At 48.5% G+C, this 23,595-nt stretch overlaps 2 protein-coding genes across 2 annotated transcripts in view; one reads left to right on the top strand and one right to left on the bottom strand.

Moving 5' to 3' along the window:
- Positions 1 to 856: 856 nt before the first annotated feature.
- On the bottom strand, positions 857 to 5,792 carry ackr3b (atypical chemokine receptor 3b; the record flags this gene model as incomplete). The annotated part of the gene is made up of 2 exons (XM_084446473.1): positions 5,773 to 5,792; positions 857 to 1,996 (listed from the first exon to the last, which is right to left on the bottom strand). Exon 2 carries the CDS (start codon positions 1,967 to 1,969, stop codon positions 857 to 859), a length of 1,113 nt encoding a protein of 370 aa, XP_084302599.1. The 5' UTR covers positions 1,970 to 1,996; positions 5,773 to 5,792.
- A 3,685-nt stretch (positions 5,793 to 9,477) lies between these two features.
- drc11 (dynein regulatory complex subunit 11) overlaps positions 9,478 to 23,595 on the top strand; it is a gene marked incomplete at both ends in the record, with an annotated part of 28,251 nt that continues 14,133 nt past the window's right edge. The window contains 8 exons of the mRNA XM_084446472.1: positions 9,478 to 9,792; positions 10,651 to 10,770; positions 11,024 to 11,215; positions 13,090 to 13,161; positions 13,843 to 14,048; positions 15,245 to 15,329; positions 15,441 to 15,581; positions 17,945 to 18,020. Coding sequence (XP_084302598.1) covers positions 9,478 to 9,792; positions 10,651 to 10,770; positions 11,024 to 11,215; positions 13,090 to 13,161; positions 13,843 to 14,048; positions 15,245 to 15,329; positions 15,441 to 15,581; positions 17,945 to 18,020 — 1,207 coding nt within the window. The remainder of the gene's footprint in view (positions 9,793 to 10,650; positions 10,771 to 11,023; positions 11,216 to 13,089; positions 13,162 to 13,842; positions 14,049 to 15,244; positions 15,330 to 15,440; positions 15,582 to 17,944; positions 18,021 to 23,595) is intronic.

The following is a 23,595-nucleotide window of genomic DNA, read 5'->3' as shown; positions in this document are numbered from 1 at the left end:
AGTACATAAACAATACACACAGTACAGTACTGTATATACTTGACATTATATTCTTACCCTACTTAACAATACACACACATATGAACACTGAATATTCTAAAGGCTAGCACTCAACATTTTGACAAAACACTCCATTTACCCTAGCCCTTTTGACATTCCTCACATCCCTGTAAACCTGTGCACTAGGATCAGACTGTTTTGTATTTTCTGTGTTAGACGTGGTTAGAACTGAGAGTGTGAAATAACTGGATCTTAATGTAGTGGTGGAGGGCAGCTGTGAGGGGCTGGACACACAGTCTGAATGTTCTTCCGCCCGTCTGCGGCGCTCAGGCGGTGATGGGGTCTTGTTGACTGACCGCTCCACACACAGATGAACACAGACCCGGGGAGCTCCTCGTCTGTCCCTCGGCTCCGACCGGGGGAGGTGTGTGTGTGAGTGTGTGTGTGTGTGTGTGTGTGTGTGTGTGTGTGTGGGTGTGTGTGTGTGTGTGTGTGTGTTTTACGGTGTCGTTAACCCATTAATTTAGGTAACACCCGGTCTCCAGTTCAGTTGAAGTGCTTTCTAAAACCCCATTACTAACGACATGAGAGGAAACCTAATTAAGTCTCAGATGAGTGGAACGCTGAAATACAAATCACAGGAGCCGCACTGTGAAACAGAGCAGGTTCTGTAGATTGGTAGGTTTAGGTTAGGTAGGTTTTGGGTTTAGGGTTCTGTAGGTTTGGTCGTTGTGTTTGACGGTGCCTCGTGAGCTGTTCTTCCCTCTCCATGCGTGGTCTGACGTGGTTACAGTCGAGTTCCTGCGCCCAGGTCAAGCTTTGGTACAGAGACTGACATGAGGCCCCGCCCACAGCCTCACCACTGGGAGGGGCTGTCCACCGACGCTGCCACTACCGAGTACTCCGTCTCCGAGACCCGCGAGGCGTCGATCAGCTTGGCCAGCCCGGTCTTGGTGGAGTACTTGAAGATGAAGGCCTTCATGAGGTCGTAGCGGTAGTTCCTGTTGATGAAGTTGTAGATGACCGGGTTGACGCAGCAGTGGACGAGAGAGAAGCACTGGGTGAGGTGCAGCGCCACGAACAGGAAGTTCTCCAGGCGGCAGCTGAAGGCCAGCGTGCCGAGCAGCGAGAGCGTGTCCACCAGGAGGACGCCGTGGTAGGGCAGCCAGCAGACCAGGAAGACCACGATGTACGTGAGGACGAGCTTCCGGCTGATGCGGCGCTCCTGGTCGGAGCCGGACGGGATGGACCGGGCCAGGAGGAGGTAGCAGACGGCGATGGCGGGGAAGGGCACGGCAAAGCCCAGGACCATGAAGCTGAGCTGGATGCCCACCATCCAGTCACGGGGGCGGTCAGCGGGGTAGACGGGCCGGCACAGCGTGACGTCCGAGTGGGTCGACTTCACCGCCTGGAGGAAGTAGGTGTCCGGCACGGACGCGGCCAGTGCCAGAACCCACACCAGCACGCAGACGAGACGGCGGGCGTTCTTCTTCCCCGAGCTGTGGGCGTCGCCGGACAGCGCCAGCGACAGGTAGCGGTCCACGCTCATGCAGGTGAGGAAGAAGATGCTGCTGAAGAGGTTGACGCTGAACAGCAGATGGGTGATCTTGCACACGGCCTCTCCGAACGGCCAGTGGCCGCCCTGCAGCAGGGAGCTGACCCACACGGGCAGCGTGGCCACCACGCACAGGTCCGCCACCGCCAGGTTGAGGATGTACAGGTGGGTCTCGTAGCGGTTCCGCCGCTCGCCGCGCACGTTGACCCAGACCACCACGGCGTTGGCGGCCAGTCCCACGAGGAAGATGAAGATGTAGAGGACGGACAGCGTGTAGAGCACAGCGGCGTGGCTGAAGCTGGCGGGACACAGCAGCGCCTCCACGTGGGTCATGTTCTCGTAGTGCTCGCCCGTCAGGTTGAGCTCCTCCCACAGCTCCATGAGCTCGGTCAGGTCGCTGGCGCTCACGCTCATGACGGCGTCGTCTCACTGAGATGAAATCTGAAGAAAAAAAAACAGAGACAGAAGGTTTGCTGGTGGTGAGTGCTGAGCTATTCAAAACAGTTATTCAAAAGTTATTCAAAACGAGCCAAAGTATATCAGCTAATCTGTGTTTATTTTGGAAGTACAGGCTTCGATTCAAACATCTCAGACTCGATATGGTGTGATGTCAGGGGAGTTAGACCACACGCTGCCTTGAGATTCCGATTTTCATTTGAGGAATGTCTCCTGAGTTCATCCCAGGAAAAGGAAATCACAAGCTGATTGCAGGAAGCTGCTGCCAAAGATATTACGCAGGGTCCGAGGAAGACGTAGTCTCACATCTGAGACCAATCAGAGAGAGCTGTCAGCTACAAAGCTACCTCCTGCCGGCAGCATAGGGACTGGTTGGTATTACACACAGTCATTTCCCTCACACAGACACAAATCAAGAAAATCAAGTTCGATACATCGTTCATTATGGCCAAAAATAGGTCATGCTGATTTCTAAATTAGAGTTAAGAGTGTTGGCAGGCTACAGAACTAACAATTAGGCTGAATAAGTAGAAGTAATAGTGAGCCAAGTGTGCTGTATACATCTATAATTCTATATAAGTGTACTGTATACATCTATAATTCTATATATGTGTGGGTCCTCCTCCAGGAGTTGAAAAAGAAACCAGGAGTTGAAAATAAATCTACATAAATGTGGCCCATTCATGATTCCCTTGAATTCTTCTGTCATTCTTTGAAGTATAATCCTTTTTATGGGCAGAAAACTGATCTCAGGACCACACACACACACATGCACACATTCTCTTTTAGTACCCTTGTGTACTAAGAGTATATTGTGATGCCTTTTTCAAAGGAACTTGGTTTTCCCTACGGCGACATGGTTCTGTGTGTGTATGTGTGTGTGTGTAGATTTGGGAGGTGAAAGGTCTAGCAATAGTGTTGCAGCATCGTGCCCCCCCCCCACACACACACACATAGAGGGGGGTGATGTGTCAGGAGTGAGATGTGAAGTGAGCCAGGGAACATTACCTCTGACAGATGAGACTAGCATTGCAGTGAACCGTGAACCCATTAAAACAATGATACCTCTCAAATGGCTTTTAGAAGTCTTTGGAAAGGGTCAGTTTAAACCAAAATGTATAATCAATGTGATTGATATAACGTTAGTCCTGTAATTCTGCCTTATTAACAGAACTGAGACATTTATTTATTTACACTTAAAAATTAGCCAGATGTCTGTAATCCTAACAAAGTTAGCTTTAGAAGCACTGAGGGGTAACATGAGTAGACAGACAGCTGTAAAGGACCAACCTTAATCACAGACAGACCAAAACAAAAAGCACTACACTGGCCCCTCTACATAAAAACAAAAGGCCTCTTTTTTACTGCTACCAATCCCACCATCCGCGCGTGGAAGGACGGAGGGAGTGACTTCAACCCTGGGAGCCGTAAAAGCTGTGGCCTATTAGCAGCCTGGCCCCCAGTCCCGTATAACGCGGCTGTTTACGCTGCTCTCAACGGGGCCCCTCCACCTGATCCCCGGACCCCGGGCAGCCAGCTCTGTCTGGGGCACAAAGAGGCCCCTGTGCCGTCACATCGGCTGATCCGGCTGCAACCACAGAACCCCCCCCCACACACACACTCACTCACACACACACACACACACACACTACCACCACAGCTACCACACACACACTCACACACACACACACACACACACACACACACACTACCACCACAGCTACCACAGAACCCCCCCCCCCCCACACACACACACACACACACACTACCACCACAGCTACCATAGAACCCCCCCCCCCACACACACACACACACACACTCACACACACACACACACTACCACCACAGCTACCACAGAACCCCCCCCCACACACACACACACACTCACACACACACACTACCACCACAACTACCACAGAACCCCCCCCCCACACACACTCACACACACACTACCACCACAGCTATCACAGAACCCCCACACACACACTCACACACACACACACTACCACCACAGCTACCACACACACTCACACACACACACACACACACACACACACACACTACCACCACAGCTACCACAGAACCCCCCCCCCCCACACACACACTCACACACACACACTACCACCACAGCTACCACAGAACCCCCCCACACACACACTCACACACACACACACACACACACTCACACACACACTACCACCACAGCTATCACAGAACCCCCACACACACACTCACACACACACACACACACACTACCACCACAGCTACCACACACACACACACTATACCACCACAGCTACCACACACACTCACACACACACACACACACACACACTACCACCACAGCTACCACAGAACCCCCCCCCCCACACACACACACACACACACTCACACACACACACACACACACACACTACCACCACAGCTACCACAGAACCCCCCCACACACACACCCAATACCACCACAGCTACCACACACACACACTCACACACACTACCACCACAGCTACCACACACATACTCACACACACTACCACCACAGCTACCACAGAACCCCCCCCCCACACACACACACTCACACACTACCACCACAGCTACCACAGAACCCCCCCCCACACACACACACACACACACTCACACACATACACACACACACACACACATGCCTCTCTCTCTGTATATGTATATATATATGCCTTTCTCTCTCCTACTATCTCTTCATACTTGTTTCTATCTGTGTAGGCTGCATCTATCTTTCTCCCTCTCATGTCTTTCTCTTTTGCTCTCTCTCCTTCCTTGGCAATAGAAGCCCTACATGTCTGTAATACCCCCTACCCCAAAACTTGTGCAACATTGCATTGTTTTCCTCCATGGGGCATATACTGTTTCCCTCTTTCACTCCCTGACTCTTTCCAGATCCCCCCCCCCCTCTCTCTCTCTCGCTCTCTCTGACTTATTTGCACCTAAAGTACAACTGTGAAATATTCTCAAATCAGTAAGCTGACAGTAGGACATGTCTTTACATTAAGGACTTTATATTTGCCATACAATAGCCGAAAAACAAAGTCATACAGGCCTAGTTCATTTCAAAATATTTTGAAAAAATATGGTAGCATAAAGTTATTTTTTAATCATCACAGTACGAGATAATTGCTAAGATTTCGATGTATTCTTTAATTAAGATAGCCTATTTGATGTTCCCCATCTCCGACTATCTGTACTCCCTGCGCTGTCACCACAAACTCCGCAGCTCAACAACAACAAAAAAAGCAACATAATTTCAAACGTAACTGTTAGTAAACAAACGTGACTGTTAGTAAACACACGTTTTCACGAGAGGGGAAAACAATTAAAGTAGATATGTTTTAATAGCCATTAGGCGCGTCTCTGTCTCTTGCCTTATCGGTTCCATACAGTGTAATCTAGGATCTCATTGAATGTAGACAGATCCTCGGGACTGGAGCCCACTGTTTATCCGCACCACCAACTGTGAAACCGCGAAAGAGTGCAGAAGTAGCCGGTCTGACAACTCCTCCAGAGGCAAGCGTGAATATTCATCACCATAATACCTGAAAAAAATAATGTATTTCGATGACCACGAGAAAAGACCTGTAATTATACCGTAGACCAACCTACATCGAATAGCCTAACGATTTAAGAGTATAGGCTCGAAAGGAATCCATCTAATTTTGACAGCCTGAGAGAGCATAAAGGAAACATTGGGTTAAAAAAAAAGAAAAAAAAGAAGTAAGAATACTTACAAAAATTCCTTGGTTCTTTCTTCCAGTTGTCACAACAGTCGGGAAATGTACACGTGAATGTTGTCCAAATGCTTTTAGTTGGTCTTAGGAATGGGAGAAGTGTCTAATTATCCTCAAAGTTGCGGATGAACTCGCCCTCAGCCCAGTGCTGTCGAGACTGGCCGCTTTGTCCTGTTGCACTTGTTAAATCTCACCAGAGAGCAACGCCTCCCTGCAGCCCGGGACGGAAAGCTGATTCACGGAGGTTTCAGTCCAACAATGGCAGTGACGGATGTCCGAAACATCGGATTTCCACTCCTAGCTGCATAATAGAAGTATAAACAGCAGTTAGTGTGATTTGCATCAGAGCACTGCAGTCTGACGTCCAATAACATCGTGAAGGTACTTGAATGTGTATGTAGCCAAGCTAGCAGGGAATGTTCCCACAACATTGATAACATTTCCAACACGTTCTGCTAATGTTTTCACAGTTCTTAGAACATTTTAGAACAAATGATTGCCTACCAGCTATAACCTACCATATAACAATAGGCTAGCATCTTTTTTCATGCTTTCACCCCTGGTGGCACAATTAGCAGGGTTGCACAATTAGCCTACATACAGCATATTTCCACCAAAAGGGGAAAGGCAAGGCTAGGGGCAAGCATTGCAAAACAGACCATCTGGTTATTGCAACCTTCCAGATGAGCTATATGCCTCTTTGAGTCACTCAGGCCTTTATTAAAATGTAGCCTATTTCTACCTGTAGGAGGCTGTATAATGTATCCAATTGTTGTAGCCATTGGTGGTCTGTGCCTACGCTTGTCTGTCATCATTCAGAAATGTGGTAGTGCAGAATCTTTGTCGGGCAACCATGGTGGATCAAATGGCACTCATCGTGCACCATTGTGTCCGGACCCAACGGGAGAAAGACTGCCTTTAAGAACTCTTCATGCGTTCATTGCAAATTGAATTTTACAATTATGCTCTCGTGTCACAGAAATGGCCAACTGGGTAGAACCAGCCGCCTCTCTCCAGTCAGTCAGTTCTTCTGCGGAGCTTCCCACTTAGGGGTATTTTTTCATTTAAGGAAAACATTCATACACTAGGCACATTTGGGAGATTAATTAAGAGGCGTTATTCAAAACAGAGAAAATACCAGTACTTCTCTGTGGATCTGCTTGTGCAAGCGATTCTACTGTCCTCTGTTTGTGATCTGCGCAGGCGTGCCGTTCCGTTGCTAGACGCTCGAGTGCACACAGCACAGAAAGCAACACACTTCAGTCGATGCGAGGCAACAATCACTTTTTGTCAAGTCTTCAAATGGAAAAAGAGGTAGGCTAACTGAATATGCGTCCCATGGAATCATCAGAATTTTTGCAATGCATTGAAGTATTAGACCTAATATGATACGCTTGATACATTTTATATTTTTACCATACAGTGCCTACATTTAGTCGAGTCTACATAAAATGCATTGTTTTACACACAAATGTATTTTAATCTCTCTAAAGGTAGGCTACACCTGTCTTTTTGCAACGGGGGTTGGAAATGCAAGGATCATCTGTCTACAAATTGATCATGACCATGGCCGGGTTTCCCGAACGCGTTAAGAAGCACTTAACTCCAAAGTAGCCTACTTTTTAACTCCCATGCAAAGGGTTTCTTAAGAAGGGTTCCTTAAGAAGGTTCTTTATCGGGAAACCCGGCCCATGTCTGAACACAATCAAGAGATACGAAATTAAATTGATTTCTGGTTTGATGCACACACGTGACATGTTTAGGCTATTCCTCTTTTAATTATGCTAATGCTCAATCCATACTGTTACACCCCATCAAGAAATTTCACCGGAAACGACTGCTGATAAGACCGAGGAGCATGTCTCACAGGTAGGCCTGCTCTTCTGATGTCCTAACCCACATTTTCTCTCGGACTTCAATGCATCCTTTCATTGAATTTCCTTGGCTAGTTTAAATCATCTGCTAATAGGAAAATCCAGCTAGGCCTTCAGGACTAAATAATTACCAAAGGCACTGAAAAACAGAGTGAACTGTTCATTTAGAATTGTCAGCTGCTCCCTGTAAGATTTCCACATCCAGGGAGAACTGTCGGACTGCATTGAACACGAGGAAGTGCACATTGTGTGTTGCCGTTCCCATAACAACAGACTGTCTGTGTCATCAGTAACAACCCTATATGTCATGGCTGCAATATACATGGTATTAAATCGCTTTACTCACAAGCTCCTGTCAGAGAAATATAACTCCCTGAGGGCAGATCTGAAAGCCTCCATTTCCTGACAGGTAAAGCCTTTGTGATTTGTGTTGACTGATTCTCTGAGTTTCATTGGTCCCCTCACAAATAGCCTAGGCCTACTTTGACTTGAGGCTTTGTTGCTATAGGCGCTAGTCGGGTATCTAGTAGAATCCCCCACACCTCCCATTTTATTGTAAATGTCCCCCAGGAAGCCTCCTCAGCCTCCACACTGCCCCTCCCTCCACCTCCTCTCTGCTGCTCTGATTCAGCCGGCCCTTGAACACAGCTACTCTAATGGAAACTGCCCAGGGCAGCGGCAGCCTTTAGACTTCCTCTGAATATGAAAGGAGCCTGATTCCACACATCAGCTCTTTATGATTTACCCAGGCAGCAACTAATCTTAAACACAGAAAGTGAATGTGTGTGTGTGTGTGTGTGTGTGTGTGTGTGTGTGTGTGTGTGTGTGTGTGTGTGTGTGTGAATGCGTTCATCAGGTGTGTGTGTGTGTGTGTGTGTGTGTGTGTGTGTGTGTGAATGTGTCATTAGGTGTGTGAATGCGTTCATCACGTGTGTGTGTGTGTGTGTGTGTGTGAATGTGTTCATTAGGGGTGTGTGTGTGTGAATGTGTTTATCAGGTGTGTGTGTGTGTGTGTGAATGTGCTTTTATTTTTGTAATTTTATTATTCCCCCCTTTCGAGAGGCATGGTAGTGCTACGAAACATTCCTTTCTCTTGAATCCAGGACAACAAAGATATTTTCACACCTAGATGACAACTGTGTCTAGATGGTCAGCTCTCCTTGGCTCCTTTTGCAGGTGTGTTATTCAGGTGGCGTTAGGACCATGTGAAGGTTTTGTCAGACAGACCACCTGCCTGTTATTGAATGACAAAGACAGGCTCTTGACAATCCTGTGCAAATTCAGGAGAGAGAATGAGAGAACCATTCATATCCCCTCGATGCACTTATCTTTGGAAGGCGGGACACATCCACTAGGCTGCCTTTAATACTGTAGGTTAGAAAGACAGAAATGGACAGAGAGAGACAGACAGATGGACAGAGAGAGACAGGGAGAGACAGGGAGATGGACAGAGAGAGAGGGAGATGGACAGAGAGAGACAGGGAGATGGACAGAGAGAGACAGCTGCAGGAAAACATCTAACCACAGGCTAATGGGCCAGTCATCCATGATCGGATGGGATAAGTAGATGAGGATGATACTGATAGACTGATAGACTATGGATAGTAAATTGCCAGTTTGGGAACCTTTAAATGCGTACATAGGACTAGAATGAGGAACTGATTTGCACTGATAAGATACTGTAAGGACAAGTGATTACAAGAATTCCAATGTACTTGTACCTGTTTTCTGGTTACACATGGCTAATAAACGCTCTGTTGTATTCTATGGGTGTGATTGGTGCAGTCGATCAGTTTTTCACCGTGGTCCTCTTCCTAGCTCTCACTCCCGGATGTGGGCGGCAGCTCAGGGGGCTTTGGAGGACGTTCTGCTGGATGAGTCTCCTCCCACAGCCCCCCGCCCACAGAGAGATCGCCTGCAGATCTTCCAGGGCCTGGCCATCTTCTACCTGAAGTACCTACAGATCTTCCGCAGCCTGGAGGGGGTCTACGACCAGATAGTTCACCCCCAGAAACGACGCGTGGTCAGGCACCTGCTGGACGGCGTGATGGGCCGACTCCTCGAGCTGAAGAACGAGATGGTGGAGCTGGACTTCTCAGAGTTTCACTACCTCGATGACATGCTGCAGGACCTGAAGCTGACGCCTGTGAGTGTGACCCTATAACCCTAACCCTGACCCTGACCCCAATCCTAACCTTGAGTAATAGAACACAGGCAGCAGTCCCTCACTATCTATTCTGTTTTAGTACCTCAAAAGTCATGTTTATTGTCACTGTTAGGCCTGGTTCATAGTCAACGCAAGCTACGCTGACGCGGCTGTGAACGCGGCTCTACGCAAGTGGTTCACTCGCGCGGGGGTTGCTGCCTTGCGTCAGCGCCCCTATTGAAATAGCACTTGCAACGCGCGTAAAGTTACAAATTTCTGCACGACACGTTGCTACGCAAGGACGCGTCTACGTCACCTTGCGTAGCTTGCGTAGCTCGCGTTAGCGTAGCTTGCGTTGACTATGAATGGGCCCTTAGGCTTTTTGAAGCATTTGTTTATTTTCTGAGTTATTGTTCAAAGATTCATTAAGGTAATGCGATAATTAGTCTGAGAATTGGATTGAGCACTGAGGTGGAAGATCTCCACCTGATTACCATGGTAAAGGTGAGACTAGTGACATCTTGGATCTCCACCCAGTAACTTCCTCATTTCTCCAGAGAGCTTGAAAACAACAACAACAACAAGAGCTTCACTGTTGGCAGTTGAAATATATTCTGTTAAAAGCAGTCATGAGTTATGCTTGTACAGGCAGAGCACGTCTACTGAGTCATGCTTGTACAAATACTGTTTTCAGAAGATAACAGTTACCTTACTATGAGGGCGAAGCCAATATCTACAGTAATGTAGCAACATTTCTTATGTAAACATTTCTATCTTTAACATTTCTATAACAGAAACACTGTTGAGAAACATTCTTGCAGTATGATGCCCTGATTATGGGATGTTGTTGCACCAAAGGAGGACCTGGAGATTCCTATCCCGCGGTACTTTGTGAGGGAGAGGACGCGTGTTCTTCAGGACAGAGAGAGGATGCTGGCTCACGTTCTGGCCAAAGGAGGTCACCTGGAACAGGAGCCGGTCAGGAGCTCGTCACATTTACACCAAATCTTCATTACACCTTTTTATTTCATAGAGCTGTTGTAAACAGTGATCATTAAAGCTATCAAAGTCTGTAATTTACTATTAAAGCCAAAGTTATTTATGTATAGCTAAATAGATGCATGGGGTAATAATACATAGCTATAAATAATTCATGAATCAAATAATGTAACAAAAGATTATAGCAAAACCTATTTGAACCCTCTTGTGCCAATGCTGTTGAATTTGGTAGGAGATGTCCATTCAGACCATGTGTGTGGAAGAGGCAGTGCGGGTCCTTCAGGTTTGTGAGCGGGCACGCCAAGGACGCCTCAGGGCCCGTTTCATGAAGGAGATCCGGCAGGCGGAAGAGAGGCAGAGCCAGGAGGAGAGCCGCACGGCCAGGGCCCTGGACCCGGACCAGGCCGCCACGTGCATCCAGAAGGTAGGTCTTTCTAACATGGCGACCTACGCAGAGAAAGCACTTCTCACAGTTCCCATACTGTCGCCCTACAGTAACAGCTACAAATAAAAATAAAACCAAAAATATCAAGCCTGATCTGAACCATAGCATAGTAGAAATAGTAACAACTAGAAATGGTGCTCGGAGAGCACAGACCTCTGCCCATTAATGCATTTTGTGGCTCTGTTCACGCGCTTGTGCATGCGCACCAGACATATTTGGTATTGCTTTATTCGCCAGGTCTAGAGCTTGACTCTCCAAACCCATGTTGAGATCTGTCCGTTTCAATTCCCCCCGTTCACAGTGAATGTTTCGCTCCTGAGCCTGCCCAAAAAAATGAATGGTGGTGAATGGCTGGCTGTGTAAGGGCGGCTTGTGGACCTGTCCCGTGACTCGGATCCGGTCCAAAATCGAATGGGTTCTAAGATGGCCCATGCTAGAGTACACCCCTTCCACCGAGTTGCATGAAAATCGGTCTGGTAGTTTTTCCGTAATCCAAACCAACGAACAAATTAATTAATAAATGAACGAACAAACCAACACACGCCACCAAAAACATTACCAGATGAAATGTGCCTGTTTTCAACATTTGGAAATAAGGGTATGTAATAAGGGTATGTTAGGTTTTTATATCCTCTGATAGTGTCCCTCGTGAGGAGAGGATTAATACCAACATTCATCCACAGTTTGACCTGAGCATGACCCCTGTAGTCGAGGTCACTGCAACCGTGGAACGCTGTCGCTCGTCACTACCTCCACCGTGCCTCGACCCCCACTAGAGATTATAACTGTTATGTGATCCAACCAGACCATAAAAAGTATACACTCGACTCCTCTGTGGAAACGCTGGGACCCGGGGGCTTTGTTAGGCCGGGGGGTGGGGGGGGGGGGGGTGGGGGGGGGTTAGGAGAGTGGTGACAAAGTGTGCCAGGATTTCAGGTGCTCATTTTCATGACCTTGCTAATCTGGTAATCTGATCCCCAGCATACAGACGTCTGTATGAGAGGAGAATGAATGTGTTATGGTTATGATACACACGTCTGTATGAGAGGAGAATGAGCGTGTTCTGGTTATGGACAAGCCAGGACAAGACGGGAGGCCCTGAGAATATTGTAGAGATGAGCATGTTGTGCTTTGACAGCCATGGTGCTGTGGTTTATAGCACAATGTCCTGTGTACTGCTGCAACTGATTCAGACTTGGATTTTGTCCAAGTGTATAGTTCCGTAAAATAAATCGCATTCAGTTCTTTTCTTTGCACAATTCATCATTTTTGGGGTTGTTTAGAGAATACGGGGGTATGGATTGACCTGTGACTTGCGTAGACAGAGCTGTAATTTGGCTGGTTCAGTCTTGATAGCTCATTCAATGCCGTTCAGAGTGGCAAAGTAAGTTAAAGTTCTATGCGAAACTGACACTTTTAGCACATGGTGCAGTACATGAGCCCAAGCGGTGTTTAATAAAGACAACAACAACCTAAAACATCAATCCTTACAGTTTATCAGAACCATAGCAATTCACCATCAGCCTTAGCTGTGCTGCATACTGTACCTGTCTGCGTCAGAGCAAAGCTTCCGTCATGCAGGTGAGCGAGGAGATATCTCTGGATCAGGGAAGACAATATGTCCATGTTAAAGACAGTGAGATGTTATCATCAACTTCTCTTGTCTCCAGGGTGTTACCTAACACACACACACACGCTCTCTTTCTCTCTCTCTCTCTCAGATACACACACACAGACTCACACATACAACACACACACTTTCGCCCTCCCCCCCCCCCCCCCCGCCCGCCCCCCTCCCACACACACATAAACACACAGCCCCAGGTGACTTGTCATGTTGTGTTGTGTTCTAGGTGTGGCGGGGCTACAGCGCGAGGAAGCAGACCCAGAGGGTCCGTCTGGAGGAGATGATATTTCTGGGAATGGTGAGTGTCCTCCTTTCCTACACCTGGGTTTATGTCTGTCACAGAGCTGTGAGGTTCTTGTATCTGAACCATAAACGTATCGCATCGTAGCGTCAGGCTCATCCAGGTGCCTCTGAGCCCTGGAAACAGTTCCCCAAACACAGATCATTTCCCTGGACACAGTGAGACAGACGCACTGAGACAAACACATCTTGTCACATGCAATAGTTTGGAATGCTTGGACATACAGGTACTCACACCCATCACACGCACCACACACACACACCTCTCACACACACCACACACACACCTCTCACACACACTACACACACACCTCTCACACACACCACACACATACCTCTCACACACACCACACACAAACCACACACACACCCATCACACCCACCACACACACACCTCTCACACACACACACACACCTCTCACACACACCACACACACACCTCTCACACTCACCACACACACACCTCTCACACACACTTCTCACACGCACCACACACACCTCTCACACGCACCACACACACACCTCTCACACTCACTACACACACACCTCTCATCGAAAGCAATGCGTGATCTGCGCCATTGCACGCTGTCGACACAGTGATGACCTAGCTGGTCTAGCGCTGGTCTCCCGTGAAGCTCTGGCCCTGACGTCTGGTCTGCCATCTGGTCCCTGGGCCCAGGTCCCCGCGGAGCACCAGCCAAGGCCCAGCGTGGTGCAGCTGAAGGCCTGGAAGGTGGAGGCCTCTCGCAGGCTGGTCCAGGAGGCCAACGAGGCGGAGTACCAGAGGGCCCTCATCGACGTCAAGGAGTCGGTGCTCGCCGTGGAGGGCCCCGACATCAGAGAGACTCTGCAGGAGCAGATACGCCAGTGGTTCCTCGAATGCAGGTGAGGCTGTGCTCAGCAGGGACGCTGGCCCCCTAATGGCCCCCATCCGTCTGCACACTGTCTCTCCAGAGACTAATCCAGCACTTACTGCACCCTGGAGGGCAGAGGCACTGCTAAGTTTGTCCTCTACAGGACCTCTTAGTTAATTGGTTCATTATTTGAATTGTACTCTACTGGTTTCCCATGTCCAGACAGACTCTAATTAGCGGGAAAGACTGAGAGCCATCAGGGAAACTGTTCTTTGTTATTTACAAGAAACCCATTTCTTCTTATTCTCTGCTCCCATATTGAAAAGGCCAAACACACCTTTGTGTATGTTTGTGTGTGTGTGTGTGGGGGGGGGTGTTTATGTGTGTTAAGGGCGTGTGGACCCCATCATGTCCTTGGTGTGGACGGAGGTGAGCGAGCCCCAGTGCTTTGTGGGAGGGCTAATGCCTCAGCTCTGAGCCCTCGTAGGGAGCTCAGCTCAGCAGTGGTCAGTCTAGAGAGAGGTGGCCTATTAGCACATTCCTGGGTGATTTATGGCTGACCACCGGAGGGTGCTACCCATCACAGGAGAAGGAGGAGGGGGGACAATGGTCGTAAGTCATCCAGGCCTGGTGTCTGGGAGAACCAGGGCTACCATACAGCTCCCATGAGGAGAGCACAATGGCCCCGGCCCACTCATTCAACCTCCCAGTGTCCCTGCCCTCCACACCCCTGCCCTCTGCCCTCCCTGACCCCAGCTGGGCCGTAGACAATAACGCCAGCAGCGTGACGGATAAAAGGTCACACCCTCCAGGGTCTGAGACCCACCGGTGGTGGAGCTTCCTCCAAGGCCCTGACGAGGATCCAAGAGCTTCTGGGACCAGAGAGGGGGTGGGGGGTCAGTGCAAGGAGAACAGTGCCAAATAGCAGAGGTCTTGACCGCACCACAGCGTTGGTGTCAAACTGAGAACATCCTGGGTGGCGTCTCCCGGGCCTTTCTGTGTGGAGTCTGCATGTTCTCCCCATGCTCACTCGGGTTCCCTCCACATTATAAAACAACATCCAGAAGAACAGATCCTCTTCAGTCCTGTCTCTGACCAGGACCTGGACTGAGCACTTGGTCCCCGGGTGCTACTGACAAGGCTGCACCCTGCTGCTGGCTGCCCCCGGAGGAGGACAGCGGCACGCACACTGTCGGTTCCCCTCACTAAGTGTGCGTTTCCTCACAGGGACGCTACAGGAAAGTTCCCTGACCTCCCCAGCGCCGAGGATGGTGGATCGGCGTCCATCTTCGCCCAGAAGACCCCTGAGCAGGTGCAAACTCCGCTCCTCCCCCCACGTTTCCTCTCCACCTTTCCATTACATCACTTCCTCTCCGAGTGAATCTGTGTCTTCTGTGCTCCTCGGCTTTTCGCTCTTTAACAGGTGGCGGCGGAGTTAGCTGCGAGAGAAGAGGAGAAGGAGAGAAAGAAGAGAAGCAAAGGAAAGAGGGAGAAGATGTCTGGGAAGGAGAAGAAGGATAAGAAGGGGAGGGGCAAAGGCAAGAAGGGAAGAGACGACACAGAGGTTTGCTGCTCCGCTACACATTCAACAATCACACTTCTCCTCTACCAGGCAGCACAGTTTATCAGTCAGCAATTAAGACTGGATTTGTTGCCGTTTCCTCATTTCCTGTGAATAGAAACCGTTGGTTTATAGTTTGGGGTTTTATAGAGCTGTCTTACACAATGACTGAGGGTGGCGGCGAAACCATTGACACGTTTATTATAGAAAATACTGAAGACTGTCTCCAAGGAACCTACAGCTATTTAGATTCATTGACTGTCTCCAGGAAGTGGTGCTGATTCCAGCCAAGCATTCCAGAAATGTTCTGTTCACGCCAACCCCTCAGTCCCGATTTCCCCAAGCTCCCCACAGAATAACACAAGAGAGTCCCACCTAAAGACCCCTCACACCAGCGTTTGGGTGCTGGTCCTGTTTCTCTCTCTCTACTAGTCCTGTTCCTCTCTCTCTCTCTCTGCTAGTCCTGTCCCCCCCCCCCTCTCTCTCTCTACTAGTCCTGTTCCTCTCTCTCTCTCTCTGCTAGTCCTGTCCCCCTCCCCTCTCTCTCTCTCTCTCTCTCTCTCTCTCTCTCTCTCTCTCTCTCTCCCTCTCTCTCTCTCCCTCTCTCTCTCTCTCTCTCTCTGCTAGTCCATAGACGGATCATGAAAAAATGGGCCCCTGGGCCTGGACGAGTAGAGGGGCCCCCCTCCCTACCAGCTCCCCCCACCCCCCTACAGCCTCCCCCTCCCTACCAGCTCCCCCCACCCCCCTACAGCCTCTGCCACAACACTGTTGTTCTCAGTTTGTTTTCTTAAAAAAATGGAAATGTGAGGAACCTTCTGTAAAGCATGTTACTGCCTCTTTTTCTTTTCAAATCTTTCGTTTTGCTGCTCTGCTTAATATGTGACGGTGCTCCATTTTACATGTACGGTTCTTTGTCAAGATCAAACAGATTGAACCAATTGACCTTGTGACCTGCACCTGTGTGATCTGTCTCGAGTTCACAAACTTGAATAGTGCCCTCTATAGACTAGTTTTATAGCCTACTCATTTATCTATGGAAAGGTAGCCTACATTCCCACCCATGAGATTAACGAGTAGGCTATAGAAAATATGAAGCCCACACAAGCTTCTCTCTTTTTTTAAAAGTGGGCCCCTATAAACTGTTCAAAATATTATTATTTTTTATGTTTGTGTAAGGAATCTCACCCTAAATTTATATCGGTGTCCCTGCAACAAGAAATACAAAGGGCCCCCTGAGGTCTTGGTGCTAGTCCTGATCCTCTCTCTCTCTCTCTCTCTCTCTCTCTCTCTCTCTCTCTCCCTCTCTCTCTCTCTCTGCTACTCCTATTCTGTTACAGCCTGTCACCACGTTTCTAATTCAATTAGTTTTGAAAACATCCAGTTGGTAATATGACTTGAAGCAAAAGCAAATGAAGCAAAATTATAGAGTTGTCAAGTCTTGAGTATTGTGAGTGACAGCAGTGAGCTACTGTCCTACCTGACATTTCCATCAGACCCCAGTGTTTTCCCAACCTTGTCTGAACATCTGAAATGTTGATCATGCCTGCCCAATCCACCAGGAAATGTTTTTTCCTGTACCAACAGCCTCGTCATCCATCATTAAGTGTATTATGGAGCACTTTCTAAACTAAACTAAACTAAACTCTAAACTCATCTCAAGACTTAAGATCGTATTTTCTAATGGATTCTTCTTTCTGTAGTTATTTCATGTCAGAGAAAAATGTGTTCTTTAAAAAAAAAAAAAAGTGCAGGGATATAAAACATGCCATGTCTGCATAACGGATTCCTCTTGCAAATAGCTCCTAATGGACTCTCTCTCATACACACACACACACACTCTCTCTCTCTCTCTCTCTCTCTCTCTCTACCTGTGCAGAATCACAAAAATGTGTGAGTTTTTGTGTGTGTGTGTGTGCACCTATATGTGTGTCACCCCTGACTGTGAGCCAAGGAAATATGTAGTAACATAACTCCTGTTCGCAGCTTCCCTGGTCAGGCTCCTACAGTGCTCCATCATCAGTGCAGCTCTGGGTGTGACCTGGTGTTCGAGCTCACCGGAGAGCAGGTCACCACCGAAGTGGCTTTGAACCCCGGCAAAATCAATGTCTGTCCATTAAATTATCCGTGTCTCGCCTGGGGAAACTCAGAATGAACCAGAACAAAAGGGTACTTAAGACCACTTCCCTCCTGCCTCACCCGCCTTTTAGGTACCCTGTCATCATTTAAGTGAAAACAGCAGATCCCACCAGAGCATTTCGGGAAAGAGGTTTCCTTTTAGACAAATATGCATTTCGACTCGAAACGCATGGTGCAGTCGGTCACTCACTATTACGATTCATATGTTCATTTTTGTCTTTTCATAGGAGGAGGAGACAGGCTGGAAAATGCCCCCGAGCTATTTTCTTCCAACGGTCGTGGAAGGAGCCAAAATGTACAAAGGTGAGTTACATTATAAAGAAGCAGAGCTACAGTACTCCATACTTACTCACATGTTTCTAGGCGATGACGGGACTACAGGGAGCACAGGCCCCTGGGTCTTTGAAAAGTTAAGAAAACTCACGCATACGCAATATCGGTCTGAGACCTTTTTCCAGAAAAAAATATTTCCTTTGAAAAAGGTTTCTGACTGAAAACGGTTGTTTGATAAAAGTGCATAGAGGAATGGATACAGTGTGTGTGAGGAGGCCAGATCATCAAGGTCACAGAGATACTGTCAACCAGAGGAACTGCTGAGTGATTTCATATTATATCCCTGTGTTGTTTGTCTGATTAGGATTAGGATTAGCTTCCTTCCATGTTCTTCTCATCTGTTTTTACAATCTCTTGAATACTAGCAGGTCTGAATCTTGTCTTGGCTTTTAATCCAATACCACTAGCCTTCCATGCTGATAGCACCCTCATTCCGGTCCATGTAATGTCATTCCGTCCAGACATGCTAACTGTTTATCTAAACCCAAACCCTTCTCTCTCCTGTGACTCTGTCTATATATGAGTCTGCCGGGTGAAGAGGCACTCTGTCTGGGAGCGCAAATCAATCCTTCCTCCCCTGACAGGCCTTCTAATGGACAGGCCTTCTTCCTGTGTCCCAGCGGGACAAAGCCCTTACACAGGAAGTGAGGCGTCGCGCCTGGCCCCTGTGTGCCAGTGACCCATGGAGAGACGTATGCAGAGGTCGGGTCATCTCCAAACCCGGCTCTGGGCCTTCTCGTAACACCAGAGCTCCACTGTGGGGACACTTGGACCCAGAGCGTCCTGTGGACCCCAATTGCTTTGCGTTCCCTAAACCATCCTCCATACTTTGAGTCATCTCTGCTTCGTCATGAAGCAGATCACCCCTGCCTCTCCCTTCAATCACAGCCCCAGCACTTAGTTTTGATCACAACCAGCTCTGGGAGATTAAAATGGAATGTAGACTGCTGGGAGTCTGTGTTCACTCCAGATCACTCCCCGAACGGGAGACAATGTCGAGAAATGACAGCAAAGCCTAGCTGCTGAAAGATAGGTCCAAACAGCCGGGAGGAGCTGCGTCTATCCCCGACCCCGCTCATCTGTCTTCCCCTCGGATGCCTTAAACCTTGCAGCAACCAAATGGTGTCGGCCATTACCAGAGAAGAGGAGAGTGCTCTGAGGAGTCTGCTAACCTCTCCTGGGTTTCCACCTCTCTCCTACTCCCTCCCTCACCCTCCTCCATCATCTCCCTCCACCCCCCCCCACCGATCCTCTCCCCCGCATCACCTGAGGTGGGCGGGGCTGGAGGTGGAACCAGAGGATTTGTGGCGGGGATGTGCTTTACAGCTACTCTCGCCTCCCATCTCAAACACCCACAAATCACTGCTGGGAGTGTGCAGAAACAGTCAGCACTGCCCCCCCCCCTCCACGGTATGTTCAGAAGGTCCTCCAGGGTGGATCCACACAACAAACCTCGTCAGTGGACTAATAGCGACTCTGACCGCCCATAACCCAAGCAGACATTAGATGAGGCAAAGTGCACGTACAATCCAGGAATAGAGGTCCGTAAATGGAGCTCAAATGAAAACGACTCCAGCTCTCACATAATGGTAGATTGTTAAATGCATCATCAGCTGGTGTCTAACACAGTGAGGATGGAGTGAGCGGTAGCCGTTTGCTGCATTAATGTTCAGCTGCTTCCTCACTGACACAATGGGAATGAGTGACTCCAGCCACTCAACAACATCCTGACCAATCCTGAATGGTGGGTATCCTCAGTGTAACAATTTCCCCTCTGGGATAAATAAAGCACCTATCTATCTATCTATCTATATATCTATCTATCTATCTATCTATCTATCTATCTATCTATCTATCTATCTATCTGTCCGTCCGTCTAATCTGTCTTGTCTATCTAATGTCTGTCTGTCTAATCTGTCTGTCTGCTATCTATCTATCTATCTATCTATCTATCTATCTATCTATCTACCTTGCTTGCTTGCTTGCTTGCTTGCTTGCTTGCTTGTTTGCTTGCATGCCGAGCTACCAGGGAACTGCTTTTTCCTGAAGCCGGTTTGAATGAAAACCTCCTGTCTGCCCTGCCTCACCTTTACCTCAGCTAGGAGAGGGAGAGAGGGAGAGGGAGAGAGAGATAGGGAGAGAGAGAGAGGGAGAGAGAGATAGGGAGAGAGAGAGAGAGGGAGAAAGAGATAGGGAGAGAGAAGTGGGGAGAGAGAGATAGGGAGAGTTAGGGAGAGGGTGAGAGAACCAGGCCAGGTCCAGCCTGGCTTATGTGCGTGGCTGGCTTGTTTCTGTTCAGGACTGGTAGGACGGAAGCTAGTCATGCCACTAAAATAGCTGTGAATTGAAATGACATGAAATAATGTCTGATAAATTAAGATATGTCTTGTCGCCTGGGCACATCAGTTCCAATGCTTCCAATGCTAATCCAGCACAATAAGAGCGACATAGCCAGTTAGCTCATGAGCTCACAACAACTAGCAGCAACTTCCATAACATTAATGGTAGCGGTCAGTGGCTTAAGCAGTTACACTGATGATTACTGTAACGTTAGCTATTTTGCTGCAATTGGTTCAATTTCTGTTCCTGGACAAAGGTAAGGGATAAACCCAGATAACACAAGGCTAGCGGACCTACAGCGGGTCCCCGATGGATGCTCCACCACCATTCCACCAGTAGTTTATTGTTTATATCCTTGGCCCATTGGCCGTGGGGTCCGTGGCATGGTGGCGAGACTCTGCCCCCTCACGTCATATTGGGTTGGGGGCAGTGGAGCCCTCTACAGGCTACCCACCTGCCCCCACTGGTGAAGACCGTGTTTCTCTAGCCCTCTGAGGGGCTGAGTTGTGGGGTCTGTGGCGTGGACAGTGGCGTGGTGGCAAGACCCCGCCCCCTCGCGTCATATTGGGTCTATACTATAATAAACTAAATAGCCTAACTAAATACTCATTGAATTGCTGAAACTGAACAAGGAACAAAGTCTATCTACGCCTGTTGCTGCCCTCCCGTGGCCGAAAACGGTAAATGCAGTCTATCTGCCTCTTGTGGTAGCAACATAGAACTGCAGGTAAACAACGGGACGGAGGAAGTCAGGAAGGGAGTGACAACCGGACATTTGCTATCCTTTGTGCGCTGGCTTACAGCCACGCACAAAAATAGGGAGAGAGAGAGAGAGAGATAGGGAGAGAGAGGGGGGGAGAGAGAGAAATAGGGAGAGAGAGAGAGATAGGGAGAGAGAGATAAGGAGAGGGAGAGATAGGGAGAGAGGGGGAGAGAGAAATAGGGAGAGACAGAGAGGATGATAAAGGGAAAGAGCAAGGCTTACCCTGCAGCTGCACCCTAGCAGGAAGTAATTATACGCTGAGTCAAAGCTGTTTCATTTTCTCCTCGTTATAACTTGCTTCAGAATGTCAACTGGCACAACCTGGAGCTTTCGGGGGGCGAGATTCCTGACAGGGCGACCCTTTTGAGCTGTAATGAAGACCAGACGTGCGGCCCCTCGCTCCACACCTCGCCGCAAGAACGTTTGTCACATTACTGACGCCAGGCAGTGGTTACCACAACGCTGGGCTTGGCTCGTCGTATCAGGGGCAACTCGTTACCAGCCTGGTCTGAGTTAAACTGTCGTCTGGACTTTGCATATGAAAAGGAGTGATTGATTTGTCGTTTTTCATGAGGTCTGTCCTCCCCTCTCAGTACCTGGTAGTAATGTGCCTTGAGTACGAGAGAAGGACTGAGTATAACACAACACAGCTGGTCACTCACATCCTCCTCCTCCGTTTCTCCCTCCAGCATTCGGCCTCTGTTTCTCAAACCTCAGCATTAAGGATCATAAGATGTCATTAAGCTTCACACACATTCACTTTAAACCGATGTTCAACATCCTGCCTGTCAGAGCTGGAATTGAATGCAAACATCTGTCCGTCTGCGGGCCTCGCTGTGCGTATGTGGTCCCATACGTTACCGCTGTTTAACCAGGTGTCCGTAATTAGAAAATGATTGCTCGTTAGGGTTCATTTAAGATGTAGCGAAGCGTGGAGGTGAATCTCATATTTACACAGAATCAAGTTTGTGTTGGTTGAGGAGAGGTGGAGGAAAAGAGAGGTGGAGGAAAAGGGAGGTGGGGGAAAAGAGGTGGAGGAAAAGAGAGGTGGAGGAAAAGAGGTGGAGGAGAGCCTATAACCTCTCGTGTGGTCGTCTAGTTATTTTGCTGTTTTGTTTGCTTTCCTTTTCTGTTGTTGTGTTTTTTCTTTTCTTGTCCCCCATCCGTCCCAGCTGGGCTGTCATTGTGGACGGGACCCTGGGAGCGTGGTTGGTTTGTCTTCATTGTGGACGGACCCTGGGAGCGTGATTGGTCTGTCTTCCTGTGTGCCGTGCCAGCGTCACGGATCGTTGGTTGGATGCGACCCACACATTTAATTTCAATTTCCTGGCCAAGGGACCATGCGATAGAAAAGGCTTGTAACCCAGAATCACTCTTCCTGTTTGCAGCCCAGCTTCGGACAAAGCCATGTTTTCCCAGCCCAGTTGAGGAGGAAAGGGGGGTGGGGGTCCAGTTTGAAAAGCGTGGTCCGGCATACAAATGGCTATGTACATTTTGGAAGCACATAATGTGAATGTAGCTGAGAACTATGGCCTTGGGACGAAACCGTTTTGATTACACTTCAGTAGTAGTGCAGGTCTTTCACAGAGCAGGTGGCACATAGCAAATTGTTGCAGATATGTTTGTGTTCCGACTGTGTCTGGAGTCATGCTTCAGACATGAGCTTGTCAGATATCCAGCTTGGTGAAATTAACTGATTGACATGCCATACTAGGCCTTTACTAGCGACTTTTCTTTTCTAACTTAACTGTGTTATAAATTATCATTCAGCTCACTTAAAGCCAATGAAAAGCATTACCTGGCTTACTATAACCAATATTACCTCTCTTTCTCTCTTCAAAGTGCTTTGTTTTCACTGAAATAGAATGGATTTTTTATTTAAACAAACAGCTTGAGTTTGGGGGCGCTCATATGTGAGAAGAGAAAAGGTAATTATAAGTATCAGATTGCCTCGGGGTTGTTTTGAAAGGGAGGACTTTAAAAAGGAGGCCTTGTGGAGGACAAGTTGACCCCTGAACTCTCCAGCAGATCCCATTTCAAAGACAGGCGCTTGTTTGGAGGTGCCACTGGGCCAAGCTGTTAAGCCAATGCCCTTTGACCCCTTGCCTGCACTTGACAAGGCTTCGCTTTGAGATGAAGCTGTCAGTTGTGATCGCCACGTAGCGGAGGTAATGGTCTCGCGAAGGCTGTATTTCATACTGACACATTCACAGCTGAGAGTCTCTTAAAAGGAGAGAGCGTGCTCTATCACTGTTTTGACACACTAATGGCCCGGCTCCTCTGCTGGCAGAGAGCGCTGGTAGATATCATTAAAGAGACCAGAGGTGTAGGAGGTCAAGTATTCAGGGTCGTTCATGTACAGTAGGCCCTCAGAGTCTTTGTTGTGAAGAATCAGATCCCTCCTGCCCCAACCTGGAAATGTGCCTGGCTCCATGCCCGTAC

This window comes from Borostomias antarcticus (genome assembly GCF_949987555.1).
Source record: "Borostomias antarcticus genome assembly, chromosome: 12".
NCBI classification, from domain to species: domain Eukaryota; kingdom Metazoa; phylum Chordata; class Actinopteri; order Stomiiformes; family Stomiidae; genus Borostomias; species Borostomias antarcticus.
Note: the sequence above shows the minus strand (reverse complement) of the source record. Positions and strands in the feature narration are given on the sequence as shown.